Source organism: Lytechinus variegatus, chromosome 18, assembly GCF_018143015.1.
Source record: "Lytechinus variegatus isolate NC3 chromosome 18, Lvar_3.0, whole genome shotgun sequence".
In the NCBI taxonomy this organism is placed as follows: domain Eukaryota; kingdom Metazoa; phylum Echinodermata; class Echinoidea; order Temnopleuroida; family Toxopneustidae; genus Lytechinus; species Lytechinus variegatus.
In genome coordinates, this window is record NC_054757.1 from 3,657,364 (window position 1) to 3,679,341 (window position 21,978).

Consider the following 21,978-nt stretch of genomic DNA (forward strand, 5'->3'; position numbering starts at 1 on the left):
TGCTTATTAATAATCTAAAATTGAACTCATTGTTATATGCATTACGTGAATCCTGTGTTTAAAAAATACCCCACCATCTTATAACACAGGAACTCCATTGCCTTGCGTGCTGTGTCAATGGGACCTCAGGTGGGGTATTTGAAACCCCAATTTCAGATTTTGGGAGAGCTCTCGTTTAAACTGGGGTGGGGTTCATCTGACTGCTGATAATGCCTTGCGTGTTATAGTCAATGGGATCTCAAGTGGGGTATTGACACCCCAATTTCAGTTTTTGGGGAAAGTTGCATTTCTCGCGTTTAAACTGGGGTGGGGTCGATTTAGTGACTGCTGCTGCTGCTGATAAGAGCCGATAACACCGATGCCTGCCACCACAATAGGCTGATCAACAGCATGGAGTGGGATTGCAGCTGTCCTTGTTACGTAATAGTATAAACAAACTCTTCAGAGCTTCCTGGCTGACATTAATCTTGAAAGAATGAATTTGTATTCTATTTGTTTTAGGACATTAGCATATCTAAAAACGATTCGGAATTTAGATGAAGATCGACATGAAATTTTGTGAACGATGCAAAATGACCCACAATTGCCGAAATAACAATAAGTTTAAAAAATCACCCTCTCTCTCTCTGCCAGGCCTTATGAAGGTCACTTCTCCTTGGGGGAAGGTGGATTATCTGGGAGAGTGCGTGGTTGTTTACTTAAGGATAACCATTTTTGTTGATATCGGGGATGGGGGGGGCGAGTGAAAGTAGCTTGGAATTTGAAATTGGGGTGTCAGATGAGATCCATTTTTAAACACAAAGTTTCGTAATGTGTATTTGTCATTTGTCTTTTCAGAGTTTCGTGAGGTAGTGAGAGCAGCAGGGATAGGATTCTTCTATCTGCTTCTCCTGATGCTTTTCCTCCTTTATTTTGGAGATGACCTCCAAAAGATATTCTACACTTGGTTCCCTAAATCTCATCCTTTCCACGATGATGCTAAACAAAGTGAGTGCTTTGAGATATCAAAGTTCATTGATGTTCAGTAGTTTGTCAAAATAGTATTCACCCAAGTTAGTTTCATATTATGTCCTTCTGCATACTTTTTGTCAAAATGATAATCAAAATCAGAGTTTTCCAAGGTGAGCACTGCATGACTTAATACTGCTGTGGATACATTGATCCCTTCTAAATATATGATCTTGAGGTTAAAGAATTATGAATTGTTTCACTGCAATATTTATTACATTGTGGCCCAGTGGATCGGTCTTCTGACTTTGAAATAGAAGGTAGTGGGTTCGAATCCCAGCCATGGCGTAATTTCCTTCGGCAAGAAATTTATCCACATTGTGCTGCACTCGACCCAGGTGAGGTAAATGGGTACCTGGCAGGAATTTATTCCTTGAAATACCATCGCGCTGTAAAAGGCTGCGGGGCTAAAGCCAGGGTTATAATATCCAATTAAGGGCATGGGGACGCATTTAGCAGTGATATACCGGTACGCTATATTTCTTGTTGGTATTGTTATTATTAAAGGTTATCCAACAATAGTAGGTTGTGAATTTTTTTTGGGGGGCTGAGAGTTATATTTTGTGTTCATTATTATGTTGTTTATAATCCTCTCAGAAGCTCCAAACAGTTCTTTTTGTTGTTCTCTTGGAAACACAGAACTTCCTCCTGAGGAACTTGTAAATCAACAGAGAGCTGTGAGAGAGAAGATACAGGATGATCATACATCAAAGGTACAGTAAATAAATACTTCTCAGGGCTGAAGATGCCTATTTGTTTGGCTTCTACATGTATCCCCAGTTGTTGTTTGTCCGGACAGGTTGTGTGTCTCGACAATCAACTTTAAAGAGCTATTTTAAAAGGTATCAAGCAAAGCCTTATAAATTTTTGGTACAAAATTTTAGACAATACTACAGAGAACAAAATGGAAGAAGATTACAACTATTGAATTAATATTTCTTTGTTCAATCCAGAGATAAAAAAGAAAGCTTCAAGATTTGAAGTGTCCGGACACCCAATCTCCCATCATGCCATTATTTACCCAGGGTATTCTCTTCAGTATAAAACTGGTTTGAAAACAAGCCCAGCACAGTAAAATACAATCATAAAAAATATAACACAGGAGAATTAAAAAACATTATAACACATAGTAAACTATCGCATATGATACAATATATACAAGACCAGAAAATGCTTAACACAGTACAATATACATGTATAGTAACTTGAAAATTTATCCTGCTTTTTCCCCCATGGGTGCTTTATATAGGAATTGTACAAGATAGTGAAGGGTCCTGCCCTAAAATACTACATATTGAAGGCCTGTTTTCTGACATACACTGTGAAGTTGATGTTAACCCTTATAAAAAAAATTGAATGGTATACCATTGACTACCATTCATCATACACCATTGATATACCATTGGAATACCATTCGCACAGCACCCACCATACACCAATGGTATACCATTCAAGCCTCAATGGTATACCATTCAAACTAATTTAAATAATTGGGACGTTACTATTACCATATTCATGAGCACCATTTACCATTCATATACCATTGATCAAACACCATTCACCATTGATCTACCATATGGCCACTATAGACAGGTTTACCATTGACCACCATTCACCATTCAGCCACCATTCACTGGCCTACCATTTACCATTCAGCCACCATTCACTGGACACCATTGGCCTACCAATTGCCTTACACCATACACCATTCGCCTACCATTGACCATACACCATTCATGTACCATTCACCATCCGCGTATCATTCACCGTACACCATTCGCGTACCATTCAACATACACCATTCGTGTACCATTGAGCGCTCACCATTCAACTACCATTCGCCGTAAACCGTTCACCATTGATTGACCATTCACTTTACACCATTCTACCATACACCGAACACCATTGACCTACCATTTACAGTACACCATTGGCCTACCATACACCATTGAACTAATATTCACCGTACACCGTAGGCTTACCATACACCATTGGCTTACCATACACTGTACACCATTGACCTACCATTTACCATACAATACTGTCATACCATACACTATACTATTAGTCAACCATTCAAATAACACCATTGGTCATACACCATAGACGACAAGTGTACATTCAATGGTAGACCAATGGTAGACAGTAGAACAAAGATGTGCAATGTATAGTAAGCCAATAAAGTACAGTGAATGGTAGACCAATGGTGAACAGCATATCTCTGGGGCTAATGGAAAGCTTAATAATGGAATAAGTACCCCGGTATACACAAGAAAAAAATGAAAGCAGTTATTTCAAGAACGTCATTAAATTGCTTTTACTATAAGAAGTTTAAGTACAGCATAAATGGCACAGAGTATTCACAAGTATAGACTTTATGATTAAAGCACATAAGTTATTAATATATATGACTTAGCTATTCGTTGATATCTCTGTCAATCTTGCTATGAAAAAAATAAACATGTATCAAGACAGATCGAGTTTGAAAAACACAACAAATGAAGACTAACATTTCCAAAAATAAACCTGTTCTCTCTTATTGCTTTTTACATGGATTGCGTACTTGGCAAAACCACTGTTCTGCATACAAACCTGATACTTGATGTTAAATCTGTTGTGTGTAATTGCTTTCAACAACATTAATAAACATTTTTTTACTAATAAGTTCAAGTACAAAAGAGTATTGACAGGTATGGCATAAAAGCACCATATTATGAATACATGTGACTACGCGACACTACAAGAGATCAATGATTGCACTCCACATAGATATTATGTTAATTTTCCTATAAACAAATTTACATGTAAGACAGAATTTGGACAACAAACTAATGAACACCAAATTTCGAAGATTAAACTCAAAATGTGCGATAGCCTTCACATGGCCAAATGAATAAAGGGTACCACACCTAGAAGAAATGAAATATCCCCAAAAGGGGGCAAAATAGTACCCCCAAATTGTTCTCTTTTTTTCTTTTCACCTAAAAAGATATATCAATGGCGTGTTTCTACAAAGAATTGTTAAAAAGTATTACCCGCCTAAGTATCCAGAATCCTGGATAAGTTTCCTGTAGAAACAGACGCGATGTGGTTAATTGATAAATTGCATCGCACAAAATACGGTTTCTCATTTTTCTTTGAGAGGTGGTTATTGCCATGTTAATCCGTTTAACTTTTCTGTAAAACATAGGGCAAAATAGCATGCATGTCTGGCTTAAGTGCTTGAACCCAGAAGTGCGATCTCACAGTATACATATATTCTGGCCTGTTTAATCTCGCCAGCTGATCGCGAAACACGTATACCTGCTACAATGAGTGAGATCTACCATGAATTTTGAAAATTTTCCTAACGAGACATACCGAAATGCAATGTTGATGTTATAGGTTGAATTTTCCGATTTCTGCCCTATTTGCTAAGTGAAATGCAAGTTAATCAGATTATTCGGTCCGTAGAAACAGGTTGGTTTAAGAGCGATAAGAATATTCGAGTCCGGAAAAGATAAACTGTTTTTAATGATTTACTGTAGAAACACCCCAAAAGTTTATAATAAATACAATAAAGATACATTAAGAAATAAATAATATATCACACATAGAAAGAAAATATAATGAAAATAGGGAAAGAAAATTATTCAATTTGGAACACTAAAAAACAGAAAAAATAGAGACCTCTTTTTGCAAAATATATAGAAAATAATATATACAAGATACCCACTTATTTCTTTTCTGTCTATTTTTGCTGTGCTGAATCAGATGAATAACTCAACTATGTGTGAGAAATAATATGATTATTGTCTTACACAGAATCAGTAGTCGATTGTAATTTTTTACAACCTAGCTTGGACAAAATTTGAATTCATATAATACAAAAAATATATAAATTGTGATTTGTTATATTCATGAGGACTTGAAGAGAACAGTTTTACCAAAAAATAACAACTTTAATTCGTCATAACTTCGTTAATCCTCAACAAATTTTGATGAAATTTTCAGTGCTTTTTGTTTGTCTGATGCACACTTTGAATTATATCACATAACTTTCAGTCTCGAGTACCTCTAGCCCTTCAATCAAATGGGTTGGACGACCGGTTACATTTTACACATAAAATAGTTATGAGAATGAAGGGGACCATAGAAAGAAAGCATAGAAGAGGGGAGATTTTGATAGGGAGAGAATGAATCAGAAAAACATCATGCTGAAAATTTCGTTAACATCTAATAATAACAAAGTTATTGAATTTGAAATTTTAACAATGTTTTGGTAAAAACTAACCTAATGTACACATGATTGTCAGGAATATTTGCTAGGCTTATTGTATGAAATGAAATCATAATTATTTCATATTTTCATACATGTGTGTATGATATGTCCCAAGTATCATATCATTTCCAGCAATGCATATCTTCACATTAAAGGTCAAGTCCACCACAGAAAATGTTGTTTTGAATCAACAGAGAAAAATCAGGCAAGCATCATGCAAAATATTTCATCAAAATCGGATGCAAAATTTCGCTTATATTTCACAAAATAGTTATATGCACAATTTACCCACATGCATATGAGAGAATCGATGATGTCCCTCACTTTTTGTTTTGTTTTTCATTGTTTTACTTCTACAATATTTCAATTTTTACAGATTTGACAATAAGGACCAACTGGACTGAACCAAATAATGTTAAGCAATGGTAACTCCACATATTCAGTGAGAAATAAAACTTTATTTCAAAGGTCAATGGGGAGAAAATTATATTTCATATTTAAAAAAACAAAAGAAAAGTGAATGAGTGATGTCATCAGTTCCCTCATTTGCATACCGACCAGGATGTGCATATAACTATTAAGTGAAATTGAGTGAAACTTAAAAATGTCATACCTTTCTTATTTTTCATCCGATTTTTATGTTTCATTTTTCTCTATTTAATCAAATCAACTTTTTGTTAGGGTGGACATGTCTTTGAAATAAATTTTCACTCCATTTTTTATAGTCCTCGGAGGACAAAGTGTAAATAAGCATGACTTCTAGTAATAAAATACAAAAGAACAAGAGGGGATATGACATCAGCTTGGGTACGTCGTGGTCTAGTGGTTCTGACTCTCACCTTACAAACAGAGGGTCATGAATTTGAGTCCTAGCCATGGTGTGTTTTTTTCTTGAGCCCGAAATTTATCCCCACTATGCTGCACTAGACCCAGGTGAAGTGAATGGGTACCCGGCAGGATTAATTCCTTGAAGCTGTAATAAGAAATATTGGATGAAAACAATGCAAAGGACAGTATATTAGCTAAAGGTTCAAAACATCAATGCTTGTCGTGTGTTTAAGCTTTCTTTAGAAGTTCTTATATTTTTTAAATATCGAGAAATTTGCAGTATACACTACCATTCAATTGAACGGTACCAATTAACAAATATCAACATTTTGTAAAATATGATAAATAAATTTATGTTTAACCATAGATGGGAAGAAAATAACCTATTATCTAATGGGAGGCCCCAATGATGACAAATACCACAACAAATGAATACATGAGGACAAAGTGTCCACCCCTCAGCCAACATACTGATTTTTTTTCAGCTATGCCACTGCAGGAATACAATCTGTTTTATCTCATGAAGCTTTGCAATTTTTCCTACTGAAGAAAATTCTTACACACATACCTTTCATAAACTCCATTTTTTTCTTGTACACGGCACGTTTTCTGTGTTCAACACCCGTCGTGTCATTCCCATGTAAGGCTGGACCATCTACCTTATCATCCAGTGTATCCGTCGTCCAAACTTTGAAAATGAAATAAAATCAATTTAAGTGTTGTAAAATCTGCATGTATGTGCAGATACAAACAAAAATAGAATACTGATATAGTAATAGAAAAAGAATGATCTTAGAACTTTAATTTTAGAGATATTTTTCATGGATCTCTGATTACCAGCCCACAATTCAGGAATACAATAATAAAATGTGATATTGTTCAGCTTAGTTCAGACAAGGCTGTATTATAAATGTGCATGCTTTATACTAGTAATAGCTATGTCATCTGAAATCAAATTTCCAGAGCAGCAATTTTCAAAAGGAGGGTAATCGATGACATAAATTCCATTTCCCTGGTATTGACAATCCCAGAAGCGGATCCAAGTGGGCACATTTGACCTGGGGTCCGTTGTATATTTTGAGTTGCAATAAATCGCAACTCTAAATATCATACGCAACTTGATTTTCAACCAATCAACAGCGCGCATTTGGGACTTGCGATTGATTTTTTGACCTGGGTTTAAACGCAACTCTTTCTGCAATGGACCCCTGTGCCCCCACCTTGAGAGCAAGATAAAAATGTGGCTTTCTTACACAAGTGTCCCCCCCCCCCTTCGAAAGTTACAGCAAATATTTATATTGAAAATATTGTCTCATACAAGAGTGAGGATCTCTTTTTTGGTTTGCTTGTTATATAAAATTTCCTTGGGAAAATCTGCCCCACTACCCCCTTTGAGAAATCATGGATCCGTTCATGGACAATCGTATGCCAGTGGATGAATTCCAGACATTGTTTTAGGCAAGTTTTTATCAGTAAATAAATAAAAACAGATAAAATGTGATCACAGGACAAACTTAAAAAAGGATAAAATTTACTTTAAAAATTGATATGCCTAGCCCCATGAAATGATCTAATAATAACCTCCCGCATAAATGCTTCACAAGTTTCACACCAGCCAACTTCGAGCAAAACTCCCCACCAGAAATTGTCGTATTTGTCTACACACGTTTTGAGGTCAATACACAATATGCCCACCACTTTTCAAAATATTGCGGATCGCTTGGATTTGCCGTCATGTTGAAATGGACCGAAGTTATGCGACCAAAAGATTCGCATGCGGCATGCTGGCTGTTTGTTCGCCACATGTTAGCATGATTTGTTTGCTAACTTCAGTCCCAATAAACATTACAGCGAATCCAATCCGCGAAGTGATTTCTACGGATTAGATCAACCATTTGTCAACGCCTCGAGATCTAAGACTAAATACAGCCGTTCCCGATATTTTGAAAAGAGGTGGTATTAACATCGAAATGTGACTGAGAGACCTGTCATGACATTTGGGAACAAATTTTGGTGATGAGGTATGCTGGTAATCGGCCGGTGCAAAACTGCATTAGCGCCACTTTTCTCTGCATAATTATTGCAGCCTCTGTAGAAAAATTGAATAGGAATCGTTTGTCACTCTGTCCAGTCACAGTTCCACACACAAAGTGCACATTTCACCCTATGTGCGATGAGTGGTGTGTACAGTGTAACTTTATAGGGGCTGCGTAGTCTTTATCATTTTTCAAACTTTAGGACCCTACGTAGCCTGATCAGAGGTCATGTTTCACCTCCATTTTATCTCATTTACCAACATCTATCAACAACAACAAATTATAGACCTAATTCCAAAACAATATTTGTCGGCAAGTTTTCAATTTCAGTGAATTACGTTGTGCAGTGCAGTGTTTCACAATTAACGCTTTGACAGTCTTGACATTAGCATTAACAAATCATTCATTCATGAATTCAACGTATTCAGAGATGGTTTTTGTAAAACATTGACAATAAACATCAGGCAATACGAGCGAATTACTAATCTATTCCATGCTCGCCGAGCTCAACTCAGCCAACACAAAGCATAAGCACTCCCTATCGTCATAGCCACGTCCCGGCCAGTAGAGCAGCGGCCAGCGCCAACGGGGCATGCAATGGCGGTGGCAGTGCAGTGCAGTGGTCGTGGCAGTACACCGACATCTAATATTTTGAGACAATTTGAGAAATAAATCAAAGAAAATTGTTATAGAACTTACTGTTTAGCCTTCTACAAGTGACTTTGAAGTCGCTGTCCGAATCTGACCCGTGTTCCTTTAGTTTTTGATGAATTATCGACCGACTTATCAACAGCAAAACGGCGGTCCCGGTAGATGGAGTTTTCTTTTTCAAATATTGCAATTGGCGGTTACACGTGCGCGCGCGCGTACGTGCGTGCGATAGAGCTAGCTAACAAGCAGCCAAGCGGCCCTGCTTGCCAACGCGAAAGGGAGGGGGGGGGAGGGGGGTGAATTAAAACCAAATCAGGGGTGTCTTCTTTTTCCTCTCGATTGGCTCTGGGTTGGAAACCATGATGGCGTGTCACTGTTTTCCTTGGATCTTGGAATCTATGAAAAAAGTTTTCGATCCCTTCACTTTTTTTCCTGTATTCTCTTATTTTCTTTTTTATTTTCGTTGTCTTTTTTCTTTTCTGTTAATCTTTCTTTTCTTCATTGCCTTTTTTCTTTTCTTGTTTTTTCCCCTTAATATATATTTTTTTACTCACTCCTCATCTTCCCTTTTAATTTGCTTTTGTAATGATAGAAATTGAGATTTCATTCAGTAGATTTCTTTTCTGTTACATTGTACTATACCCTGATGGCGGCAGGGAATTTTGATAGGGGTGAGGGAGCAAGACCATGTGGATAAATCATTTCAATCAAGTAATGATCGGCCTATAGAATATCTCTCCTCTTTATAAACGCTGTCCACAAGTGGGAAAGAATAATTAGGGCCTAAATAATAGAATTAGAATTTTGAAAATATCATTTGTAAAAAAAAAGAGAGAAATAATTCATGATTGGAAGCAGCTATAATAGTGTACAAATGGGTTCAGAGGGGGCTTTTGACGTTGCAGACAGACCAAATCAGGGTTTGCGGATGGGAATTTGATAGAGGTTGGGGGACCAAGACAACCAACAGTGAATTCATTTTGAGCAAAATATGGGGCATTGCAAGAAACTTGCAATCGAAGCAATCGAATGCAAATTAATTTCAGACTCCAAAATCATGAGAGTCATACTTTTCATTGCAAACTTGCAACTGATCCATAAAATAATTTGCATCTGATCGAATTTTGGGATTGATTGCAAATATCTTCTTGGAACACTCAATATATAGTTTTTTTTATAAAAAGCGGCCATAAACAAGCAAAATTATTATAAAAATAGAATAAAACTTATTAATTAAAAATCAAAACCCTTATCAAAAAAGATTTCATTGACCGATTGATTTTATTTTTGCACCCATTGCATCAGATTTAAATTTAGAAAGTAACATGTACAATTGTAAAATATAACAAATTTATAATGTTGTATTATAACCACTGGATCAATAATATTTAAACACATATAGACCTTTTACTTAATAAGGAAAAAGACAATTTAAAAGAATGCAAGATACCATGTTTACAATCATGAGCGATTACACTTGATTTGGGGAAGCTGCTCGCATAAAAGTCACAGCTCAAATATTTAATTAACTCTAAATACCTTTTAATCTTTGATATATTTTCTTTAAATCTTCGGAATTATGATAATGGGTAATGCAACTGGGCATACCATTCACCATTAACATTAATGGCATTCATTAGGCAAACACCACTAAGCCACTATGGCTTTACAATTATCCAACATGATTATATATACCACTAGGCACATACTACTAAGACACCATATTGGGTATATGGTATACCATTGATACGAATCATACCATTATAGAGGCACATACTACTGAGACACCATTGGGTATATGGTATACCATGCAGTCATACCATTAGAGGCACATACTACTCAGACACCATTTGACACCACTGAGACACCATTGGGTAATGGTATACCATTCACCATACTAATCATACCATTATACATGTTATAGAGGCACATACTACTGAGACACCATTGAATACCACTGGGACACAATTTGGTATATGGTATACCATTCATCATACCAGTCATACCATTATAGAGACACATACTACTGAGACACTATTGAATACCACTGATACTCCATTGTATACCAGTGAGACACCATTGGTGTACGGTATACCATTGATCATACCAATCATACCATTACAGGCACATACTACTGAGACACCATTGAATACCACTGAGACACCATTGTATACCACTGAGACACCATTGTATACCACTGAGACACCATTGGTGTATGGTATACCATTCATTATACCAGTCATACCATTAGAGGCATATACTACTGAGACACTATTGAATACCACTGAGACACCATTGTATACCACTGAGACACCATTGGTGTATGGTATACCATTGATCATACCAATCATACCATTACAGGCACATACTACTGAGACACCATTGAATACCACTGAGACACCATTGTATACCACTGAGACACCATTGGTGTATGGTATACCAATGATCATACCAGTCATACCATTACAAGCACATACCACTGAGACACCATTGAATACCACTGAGACACCATTGGGTAATGGTATACCATTCGTCATACCAATCATATCATTAGTCACATACCGCTGAGACACCATTGGGTATATGGTATACCATTTACCATTAAATAAACTACCAATTACCATTAAGAACTTACCATTGAAACACCACTTAAATACCATTCGCGTACCATTTACCATTCAGATTACCATTCAACTACCATTCGGCACCATTCAAATACCATTGGCGATTTTTATAAGGGAAGATGATGTGCTATTTTGAAATTTCAGGGCGAAGATCAGAGTCTTTACCAATTTTGTATACAAAATATAAATGCTATGCTGCTTATCCCACCCTTATACTGAAGGAAATCTGCAGTTTATTCAATAGATACTGAAGGGAAAGATGGCAGACGAAATCTATGGATGTGATATTACAAGGCCTGCATGGCCCCATTGCATACATTGAATTGAATTGCTTCGCAGTGGTCACTTTCATGAAACCTGGATTTTGATTGGCTGTTGATCATCATTACCAATGTAGTCACCATTTGATGGTGAAGTTACAGTAATGATAAACAGTAATATCTTTTATGCAAAGGGACATTTTTTTATACTTGGGGAACATTTCAACCAAATTTGTGGTCTGATAGGATGTCAGATCCGACAACTTCCCTTGATTTCGTTTTTTCTGAGAAACACTGCTACTATGTACTGTCTGATAAAACAGGACTTGTCAGATTAATTGCTCCCCAGGAGCCCCTGCTTCCATCAGGTTTTATTCATTGATCAAAAAGTTGTTTTATATTTAGAGTCTATTCATCATCTGGTATACAGGAGTGAGGTAATCCTGTAGATCTCCCGGTCGTCAACAAAAGTCATAATGGTTAACAAATTGAAAACTGATACATGTTGCGTGTGTACGGGAATGTCGTCATGATACATGGACTGTTTGCTTTGCCAGATTTTATCCAAGCTAGTTTTGAAAGCGACAAGATTACGTGCAGATATAAGTGATTCCGGCAAGGCATCACATGAAGTAATAATATGTATGGCACGCTGAAGTAACTCCCTCTATTACCTTTTTTAAAGCAATCATCTCTTTCATTTTTTAACCAGGCTGAGGGCTTTAGTGAGAGGATATTGAAGCCTAGGGAGGAAGCAAAGAAAGCGGAATTAGAAAAGGAATTCTACCGGTTTGCAGGACCAGCATGGAAGGGACGAGGAGAACGCACAGGGGTAAAGAATATTTACAAAGTTTCTTCACATGATTATGCAGAGGCGGATCCAGGATTTTCCAAAGGGGGGGGGGGGCAAATTTTTCGGAGGAAAAGTTTGACAAACCCTCCCCCCAAAAGAAAGGTTTTTAACCACAAATTCAGGATGTTTCTTACTTGAAAAAAATTTTACAAGCAAAAAAATAAATTAATAAAAAGGTCTTCAATTTCAAAGGAGGGGGCATTTTTACATTACAAATTTTAATTCTGCTTCTCAAAAGGGAGAGGCACGCGCCCCCTGTGCCCCCCCCCCCCTGGGTCTGCGCCTGTAATTTTGGTCTTGGTTTTCTTCCCCTCTTTCTCTTCCTCCTTATCCTTTTCCTCTTTTCATTTTTCATCATCATCTTCTCACTTTTCTTGGTTATTATTGATCATTTTCTTCTTCCTCTTCTACTTCTTTTTTTCTTCATCATTCATCTTTCCTTCTCCCTCCAAAATATTCCCCTTGAAAATCTAGCCCAACTGTGTATGAAACACCCTCTCAGTTGCTTGGATAGACAATGATGAATGTCACGTCATTTCAAGAGTGCAGTTCCAGGAGGAGATGAATCCACCCCCTTCCTTCACAAAAAAACACTTCCTAACCAGATTTTTTACTGGTGTCTATTGAATACATGTTTTGGAAGGTACAGGTTTTGATAATCCCTCAAACTCTGAATTGATAATATGTCAATGGACAGATTGATAGACAATCAAAAAATGTCCATGTACTTACTGCTAAAAAGTTTTATTAAGAGTTGAATTAAGGAATAAGGACTGTTAAGATTTATATTTTTTTATTCCTTGGAAACCTCAATCAACAGATTTTGATGCAGTATTGCAATTAAATTAAAAGGATCCTTTACTCCTTGCAGTCAACTGTGAAATGATATTTTTCTGGATTAATCTTTGAAGTTTGGAGACGATGATCCTTCGTCTGCTCACCAAGAAATCGGACAGGCTCTTCGAAGGAGAGACCTTGAGGGGACTGGCCGGAATGCAGCTGCAGCCAGGAAGCTCCCTGAGTCGGTGACCAATCCATTAAAAAGAGTCCCAGCTGAACCCCTCAAACCGAAAATTGTAAGTCAATCATTATAAAATTAACAACTTAAAACAACACATTTAGGCCTGCAAGCTACTCCTATTTTTCCAGGAGTTACCCTGTTTTTAAGATTTTTTATCAACCAAAAAGAGGGACACTCTGTTTTTCCATTCATTTAAGATAAACAAATAAATCAGCCCATACATGGATTTGTGTGGTTGGGTATGGGTTAAAGAGGAATATAGTTTTTCAACACTTGTATTTACTCAAATGTTTAAGTATAAGAATGTCAAACATGTCTTAATTTAAAAAAAAAGAAGTGAGGGAGACACCTGACATTGAGCAGAAAATTTTGTGCCTCGCGGAGCGAGACTATAGGCACCACTTTTCGGACGGTGGCATAAGGGCAATCAAGTATTACTGAATGTCCTGCTTGAGTTTCAGGTCACATGACCAAGGTCAAAGTTCATTTAGGGTCAATGAACTTAGACCATGTTGGGGGAATCAATATTGAAATCCCAACCAAGCTTAAGTTATTGAAATAACTTCTTAACTTAGAAAGTATATGGACCTAGTTCATGAAACTTTAATGGGTAATAGTGTATCACTGAAGATCCTGTCTGAGTTTCAGGTCACATGACTAAGGTCAAAGGTCACTTAGAGTCAACAAACTTTGACCATGTTTGGGGTATTTGGGAATTGTCATCATATCTTTGAAATTTTATGGATCTAGTTTATGAAAATTAGACACAAGAGCAAATAAGTATTCCTGAACATCCTGTGCGAGTTTCAGGTCACATGACCAAGGTCAAAGGTCATTTAGGGTCAATGAACTTTGATAATGTTAGGGGTATTTGTGGCATTGTCATAACTTTAAAAGTTGAAAACAAGGAAAATACTGAATTGTCAAGAAAACAGTGACTGTATGAATAAACATAGATAGTATTTTGAACAAACATGCATTTTCGACATTGACGTATCTTGTTGTATAGAGATGTGGAAATAAGTGAATTTGAATTTGAAAATGTTTAATTTTATGTCATATTTTTTTATTGTAGGTCATAACATTGCCAGATGAACCAGAAATTGGAACACCAGAGGTAATATTGATAATAATTACTATTATCAACCACAGGTAGCCACTTATAGAGTTTTATGTGTATCCTAATACATGTGTCGTGCCACCAACGTTCATTGTCTTGAGAGGTTTACTGATTGGACAACCTCTCATGGATCAACACAAAAAGTGATGTCACAATAAGGATACAACTTTGTTGCTTACTAAATCGGAATAGCATTTTTGGTCATAAAAAGATGAGTTCTGTACATGTCCTCTGTAAAAAAATCTGCCACAGAAAAATCTTTTTGTATAGCAGATTGTTCAGCATATTCAGATTTCCAAACTTATTTTTGGAGTTTTTGAAATATTTCCCCTTCCTACTCCCTCAGAAGTTCAACTATAATGCACACAATTTTTTAAAAATGACATTTCTTTTTTCTTTTATTTATCGACAGTGCATAACTATTGCATTGAGGGGTACGACTAGTAATGTGAAAAGAAGACGGTTTTTATTCACAGAAAAAGTTCAGGTCAGTACAAGATATATTGTTGAACATTTAAAGCATATTTTTGTTTTATTTGTTTAATAAAGTTTTTATTTTCTCATAATACTTTTTAATGCCACATAAAGGCTCATAATAGCCCTCTGTTTTGTACATACTGGTTTGGTACGATTTAGCTTCTGTTAACTTTCATTACCCTGATGTTGTTTGAAGGTTTGCATGGTGGCATGTACAATTGCTGATGTGGTTTACGGTACACCATGTGGAGTGTTATAGAAACAGTGGATAGAAGAAGAGAAGAAGTGGATAGGCGAGAAAGTGGAGATTTGAGAATAGAGTATTCTTTCTTGAAAATAGTCCTGAAAAGGACTGTAAACCAGAAGGAATGTTGTCTCCTGAAGACGGACAGTCAACCTGTCCGAAACGTCGAGTCTCTCTACTACTCATCATCTCTACTCGCCGACTCAAGCCAGCATCTCCTCATCAGCTCTACTTCTCAAGCTGTTCTCACTCAACATTCCTTCTGGTTTACAGTCCTTTTCAGGACTATTTTCAAGAAAGAATACTCTATTCTCAAATCTCCACTTTCTCGCCTATCCACTTCTCTTCTATCCACTGTTTCTATAACACTCCACATGGTGTACCGTAAACCACATCAGCAATTTCATTACCCTGTTTCCTTCCACCTTGATGCCACAGTGTATGCCACATATAGGCAGTTACGATGATGTCACTTGTTTGGTTAATCAATAAACCATATGATACATTGACCAGTTTTCATCATCAAACCTAAGTGCCAATTGTGGTAATGATCTCAAAATGAGAATGTCCCAGCTGATTCTGGTGAATGTATTATTGCTGAGAATTCTTTTTAGCAAAATGAGCTTGGCATTCCAGCCAGGGCACCGTCTTACGAAGAGTTGCGATTGATCCATTCAATCGTGACTGTATGGAAAGCCAACAACACCATAATTTCTCATACAGGAAATTTGCACAATCTCCTTAATATTAAAAGCAAAGAGAATCACACTGAATTTTCAAGAGAATGATGAATAATAATACCAACATGCTTATATAGCGCATATCACTGCCAAATGCATCCCTATGCGCTCCATTGGATATTATTACCCTAGCTTTAGCCCCGCAGCCTTTTACAGCGCGGTGGCATTTCAAGGAATTAACTCCTGCCAGGTACCCACTCACCTCACCTGGGTCGAGTGCAGCACAACGTGGACGAATTTCTTGCTGAAGGAAATTACGCCATGGCTGGGATTCGAACCCATGACCCTCTGTTTCAAAGTCCGAAGACTAATCCACTGGGCCACAACGCTCCACAAGATGAATGTATGAAAATGCATCATACCGGTAATTATCGAGTAAATATTTTGAACAAACTTTCATTTTTGATGTTGCTGGCCGTCCATAGTTATGGTGGATCGAATCAATCGCAATTCTTTGTAAGACAGGGCCCAGGTATTCATGTAGGTTAATTTCCTAAGTAATGATAATAATAGTACACTATCTCCCACTCATGTTTTTTCTTTCTAATCTTCAGGTTGATGAATTTTTTTAGCTCAAGTAGATTTCATGATTTTCTAAGGTAGTTTTATATATATGTACATGTTTATGTAAATGTACTTTACCTAGATCTACGATGACATGGTGGCTATTACACAAGATTTGGAAGACATTCTCATGAAACTTTGAATATATAACACTCTGTTTCTCTCTGGATTTATGGTGGAAAGTAAAGTTAATTTCGATGGCGAAATTGGCGAGTGTTACTAGATAAATAAACTTTTGATGGTATAAAGAGATGACATGGGATACATTGAAGTAAAATTCCAGAGTATTTATTTTTACCTCCAATCTCTTGACAGTAGAGAAGGTAATTATAATAATGTAATAATACTCGAGACAATAATATTGAAGATGCTGATATTCAGGATGATATATATGTAGAGAGAGATGAAATAATATTTAGAAATTGGTGACTCTGTTACCGGCCATAGGTTTGGCCTGGAGTTAAGACCACCGGGAGGGATGTGATCCGGAGAGTCACAGACTCAAGAATGACCCATAGTGACAATTTGTCAACACTTATATCCAACTATTGCATGAATACCAAAATGTAAAATTATGAGTAGTAATTAGCAGGGACAAATGAATAAAGGATTCCGACATTGGCCCAAATCCTAACCATATGAAAAGGTCTATGAGCTCTATTTAAAAAGTTGGAAAGGATTGCTACTTATGAAGAATAAGTTGATCTTTGTATTACAGTCAAAAGGAGAGAAAGAGAGAAAAGTCAGTTCTATTATTTTCCAGTTGTATTTGTCAGAGTGATGTGATATATACGTGCAGTGATAATCGAAGGAAGGCTTTCTGGGTTTTACTTATATGAATACAAAAGAGAATAATTAGGTGAAGATTACTGGACAGATCAGAGCTGGTCAGAAGCACAATAGAGAGATTTTAGCTACTTAACAATAACTTAAATCTCACCTTGCTAATCAACCAAAGCTAATTATAAATTATCTATGAGCAAAATAGTATAATTATCCAAACTGAGTAATAAGTATATTTTTAGTCTTACAAATACATTAGTTTAGCATTAAGATCACACTGTAATTAATCCAGTATCATTTTCTTTACTTCCCATTATTTCAGGTTTTACTAAACTGGATGACTAAGCTAGGATACCACCAGAAGCTTTACACACTGGTCACGACCTACCCTCGACAGGATCTATCCCAGCATGCAGCAGAAACACTACAGGAAGTTGGGATCTATCACGATGTCTCATTGGTAGTCGAAGAGATTGAGCCTGATGAAGAGTCATAGGAAGCACTTTACATCGATTCACATTCCATTTATATGCATTTTGCATTACTCTTTATGATTCTTTGTTATCATTATTGAAGAGAGATATTTTGTTCTATTTCGAACATTTATTTTAGGTTTTAGGGAGAGTTTTATTATATAGTATACATGTACATAGGAATTATTTATGTAATATTTGATGGTCCAGAATGGTAATCCACGAGTTAGGACCAATATTGCACAAATTGTGCAATATTGAATCATAGATGTGTGCGAAATTGGCTCCAGCAAATGGAGTGCTTCATGGAAATCCCCATGGACCCCACCCCCCATCCTCAATACGTCTCAAAGAGCCCAGTCCTTTATGGTTAAGGCACAGGCTGTAAAATATTATTGCGTGAGGACATTGTTATGTCATAATCAATTGATATTGACGCAACCACGATCATGAGTATGTATGAAAAGAATAAGATTATCTATAATGCCCTATTACATATAACAAAGTTATGCTGATGATAATGCTTTTGATTTTTGATTGCCAATGAAGTTTTTACTATTCACTTGAATTTTCTATGGTCCTCCGTCTTCTTCAGGAGTTTACTTTACTGAAGCCAATTAATATCTTAAATGGTCATTGTGGTGTTTGTCTCCACATCATTCCCAGGGGCACACAACAGAGTCAATAACGGAGACTGATTCAACAAAGTGCCATTTCACTTCAACTTTGCCTCATTCGTCTTTGTAGCCTCGTCAGTCAACTTAACTATACAAACTCATCCTGCTGGCTTTCGATCTTTCTTGAACCGTGAAGATGTGACAGAAAATCTGCATTGGCATTTTGCTTAGCAGTACGATATTTGATATTTCGTACACATATCCTGAAAGCAAAATGATGCTGCAAGCACAGGAATCCCTTTCTTCGGTCCCAAGAGAAAAGTCAATGATTTGGGGTCAGTCGGAAGTGTAAACTTCCTACCACAAAGATACTAATGGAAAACTCTCACACCGTACACAATGGCAAGCTCTTCCTTTTCTAGTTCAGTCTCAGCCTTAGTCAATTTTCTAGAGGCATAAGCAATGGGTTTGTCACCCTCTTCCGTCACATGGGAAATAACAGCCCCTATCCCGTATGGCGACACATCCACTACCAGAGTTAACTCTTTGCTTTTATCAAAGTAACACGGTACTTGATTAGAGCTTAGGATCTTCTTGACCAAGTCAAAGGCCTCTTTGCAGTTGTCCATCCAGTCGAACACCTCCTTATTCTTCTTCAGCTCATGTATAGGTTCCAAAATAGATGCCAAAATTTGGAATGAACTTCCGATAATATCTTACTAGTCCTATGAAGGACTGTTCTTCTTCTTCAACATGCAACAGTGAAGGGTGCAACCCTTCAGCGTCTACAACGTGACCTAGGTACTCCACAGAATTCTGAAGGAACGCACACTTGGACAGCTTGAATCTTAGTCCTAACTGGCCAAGCCTCTTTAAAACCCTTACCAGGTTGGAGGCATGTTCCTAGTCACGTGACCTGGTGACTACGATGTCATCCAGGTACCAACCAACTCCTTGCAGACCATGTAGCATCTTATCGATGCATTCCTGGAATATTGCCGGGGCTGTACTCTCCCCAAAAAGTAACCTTGTATACCTTGATAATCCTAGATGTGTGTTAATTGTAACAAATCATCTTGATTTTTCCTCTAAGTCAACTTGTTGATAAGCATTCTTCAAATCAAGCTTTGTAAACTTCCTCCCACCTTGCAGGCGAGCAAGAAGCTCTTCATGTCGAGGCATAGGGTATTCTTTCACTTCTAACTGTGGGTTAATGGTAACTTTGTAATCGCCACAAAGCCTTATTCTACCATCCGGCTTTCTGACTGGTACAACAGGAGCAGCTTAATCTGAAAGCTCCACTGGTTCTAGTATCCCTTCTTTCACTAACCTATTATTTTCCTCAGCTACTTTGTCTTTGAGTGCAAAAGGAATAGGCCTGGGTTTAAAGAACTTTGGTTCTACTCATTTCTCACTTTCAATTTGGCTTGTACCCCTTTAGCTCTCCCAACATTATTGTCAAGGACATCACTGTTTGCTACTATCTTCTCTATTCTATCTTGTGTTGAACTACACTGTGACACATGGTGGACATATAATATTTCTTTCCACTGCAGACGAATTGTCCACAACCAATCTCTACCCAGTAAAGTTGAACCATTATTCTTTACAATTAATGGTTATCTCTCTCTCTGACCATGGTAGGTAGCATCTACCTTACAATTACCCAATACAGGTATCTTCTCTTCTGTAAATGTCTTGAGTTTTACTCCACATTTACTCTACCTTTACTTTCTGCTTGAAATGTTTTTAAAAAACAGCTAGACTTATGATGGAAACACCACAGCCTGTATCAACTTCCATCAGTATTTTTGTACCTTCTATTTCAACATTAACCATGATAGGTTGAACACTTTTATCTACCTTATGAACTCCAATGTGATCTTCATCATCACATGTGTTTGACTCTGAACTTCCAACACCACTTGTTTCTACCTGATCACCCTCTACCTGGCTTACCGCTACTGTTTAAAGTCACATTTCTCTGTTTTATTACCTGCCTGGGAGCTTCTCACACTTTGGATTCTGACAGGGCACAAAAATCCAGATCGTCGGTCGCCATTTGTGGTATTTGTCCCCACATCATTCCCAGGGGCACATGACAAAGTCACTTACGGAGACTGAATCAACGAAGTGCCATTTTCTTTCACTCATTGCAAGACCTTGCAATATACCACAATATTGGCCAAGGCCTTGGGATGATAGAAAGACCGGAATTAAAAGTACCTTGGGAATGATAATTTACACAGTCATCTTTATGAGCAGTCAATACTTGTATACTGGCAATTTCATCCTCGTCATCAAAAGACGTATAGACTTCAAAATAAAGAAGATCTACTGTGACTGGTAATTTTCACTTTGTATAGTCCAGGTCCTGATTGGGCTCTTTCAGCTCCATTTGAACTTTCATTTCATTAGTAACCTTGACCATACAATTTGCCATCTTTCTTCAATTTACTTTTCTTTTTTTTTAATTTGCACAGTCTAATTTTTTTTCCATGCATTATGAATTTGTTAAATAGTCACTCCTTTATAGTAAATTCTGACTTCAACAAGTCAGTACTGCTGCTATATATAATCATGGACCTAGTCAGAGTAGTAGGTCCATGATATAATGAAATGCATAATGCAGGTGAGACCTATTTATGAATATGTAATCAAGTAGAACGGATGTCAAAAATATTCATACAGTTTGTTAAATTTACAGTAAGTTTCAAAGGAACGTGATGAGGCGATTGATTGCTGGTAATTGTGATTGTTAGAGTTTTGTTTTTAATTTTGGGTGGATCTGATTGGTCTTGGGTTGTGTACAATTGGGTAGTATTATTTGACATCATATTACCATTGGTGGTTAGGTTTTCTCACATCATAAATCATAGTCATGAAATAAAATTATGCACATGTTGAGGATTGTTATTGTTACGCGATCAATTATCTTATTCTATAACAACTCGGACACATTTATATGACAGAGCATTGAAATAATTTTCTAAATTTGGTATTAAATGCCTTTTTCAATTTTCATTGCACACTGTAACTTGTGTTTTTTTTTCTCTTTCTTTCTTTTAGATTGATAAGAAGAGAGAGGTCTGTAGGTGACAAAGAGAGGAGTGGTAGAGAGAGAAAATGAAAGAGAATTGAGAGAAAGAGTAAGAGAGGGAAAAGTTTTAGTGTGTGCTCATACATGTACATGAGAAAGAGAGAGAGATGAAACAGAGAGAGGAGGGTGATTAAGAAAGGTATAAGTGTGTGCGTGAAGAACAAAGGTCTATCTGTGAGAAGAGAGAGAGAAGGAAGGGGGGGGTACCTGCAGTGCACTTGTTCATTCGGGCATTTTCCAGATTTTATAAAAAAAAATATTTATCAAGCCAATATGATTTGAGAATCGACCTGTTCATATAAATTCCTGCACAGTTGA

The 21,978-nt window shown here is 36.9% G+C and overlaps 1 protein-coding gene across 1 annotated transcript in view; it reads left to right on the top strand.

Moving 5' to 3' along the window:
• The window catches only part of LOC121431561 (UBX domain-containing protein 8-like), a 48,783-nt gene extending 27,199 nt beyond the window's left edge, over positions 1 to 21,584 (top strand). The window contains exons 2-8 of the mRNA XM_041629078.1: positions 838 to 987; positions 1,648 to 1,721; positions 12,381 to 12,500; positions 13,433 to 13,597; positions 14,618 to 14,659; positions 15,075 to 15,149; positions 17,793 to 21,584. Coding sequence (XP_041485012.1) covers positions 838 to 987; positions 1,648 to 1,721; positions 12,381 to 12,500; positions 13,433 to 13,597; positions 14,618 to 14,659; positions 15,075 to 15,149; positions 17,793 to 17,966 — 800 coding nt within the window. The 3' untranslated portion in view covers positions 17,967 to 21,584. The remainder of the gene's footprint in view (positions 1 to 837; positions 988 to 1,647; positions 1,722 to 12,380; positions 12,501 to 13,432; positions 13,598 to 14,617; positions 14,660 to 15,074; positions 15,150 to 17,792) is intronic.
• Positions 21,585 to 21,978: the final 394 nt, after the last annotated feature.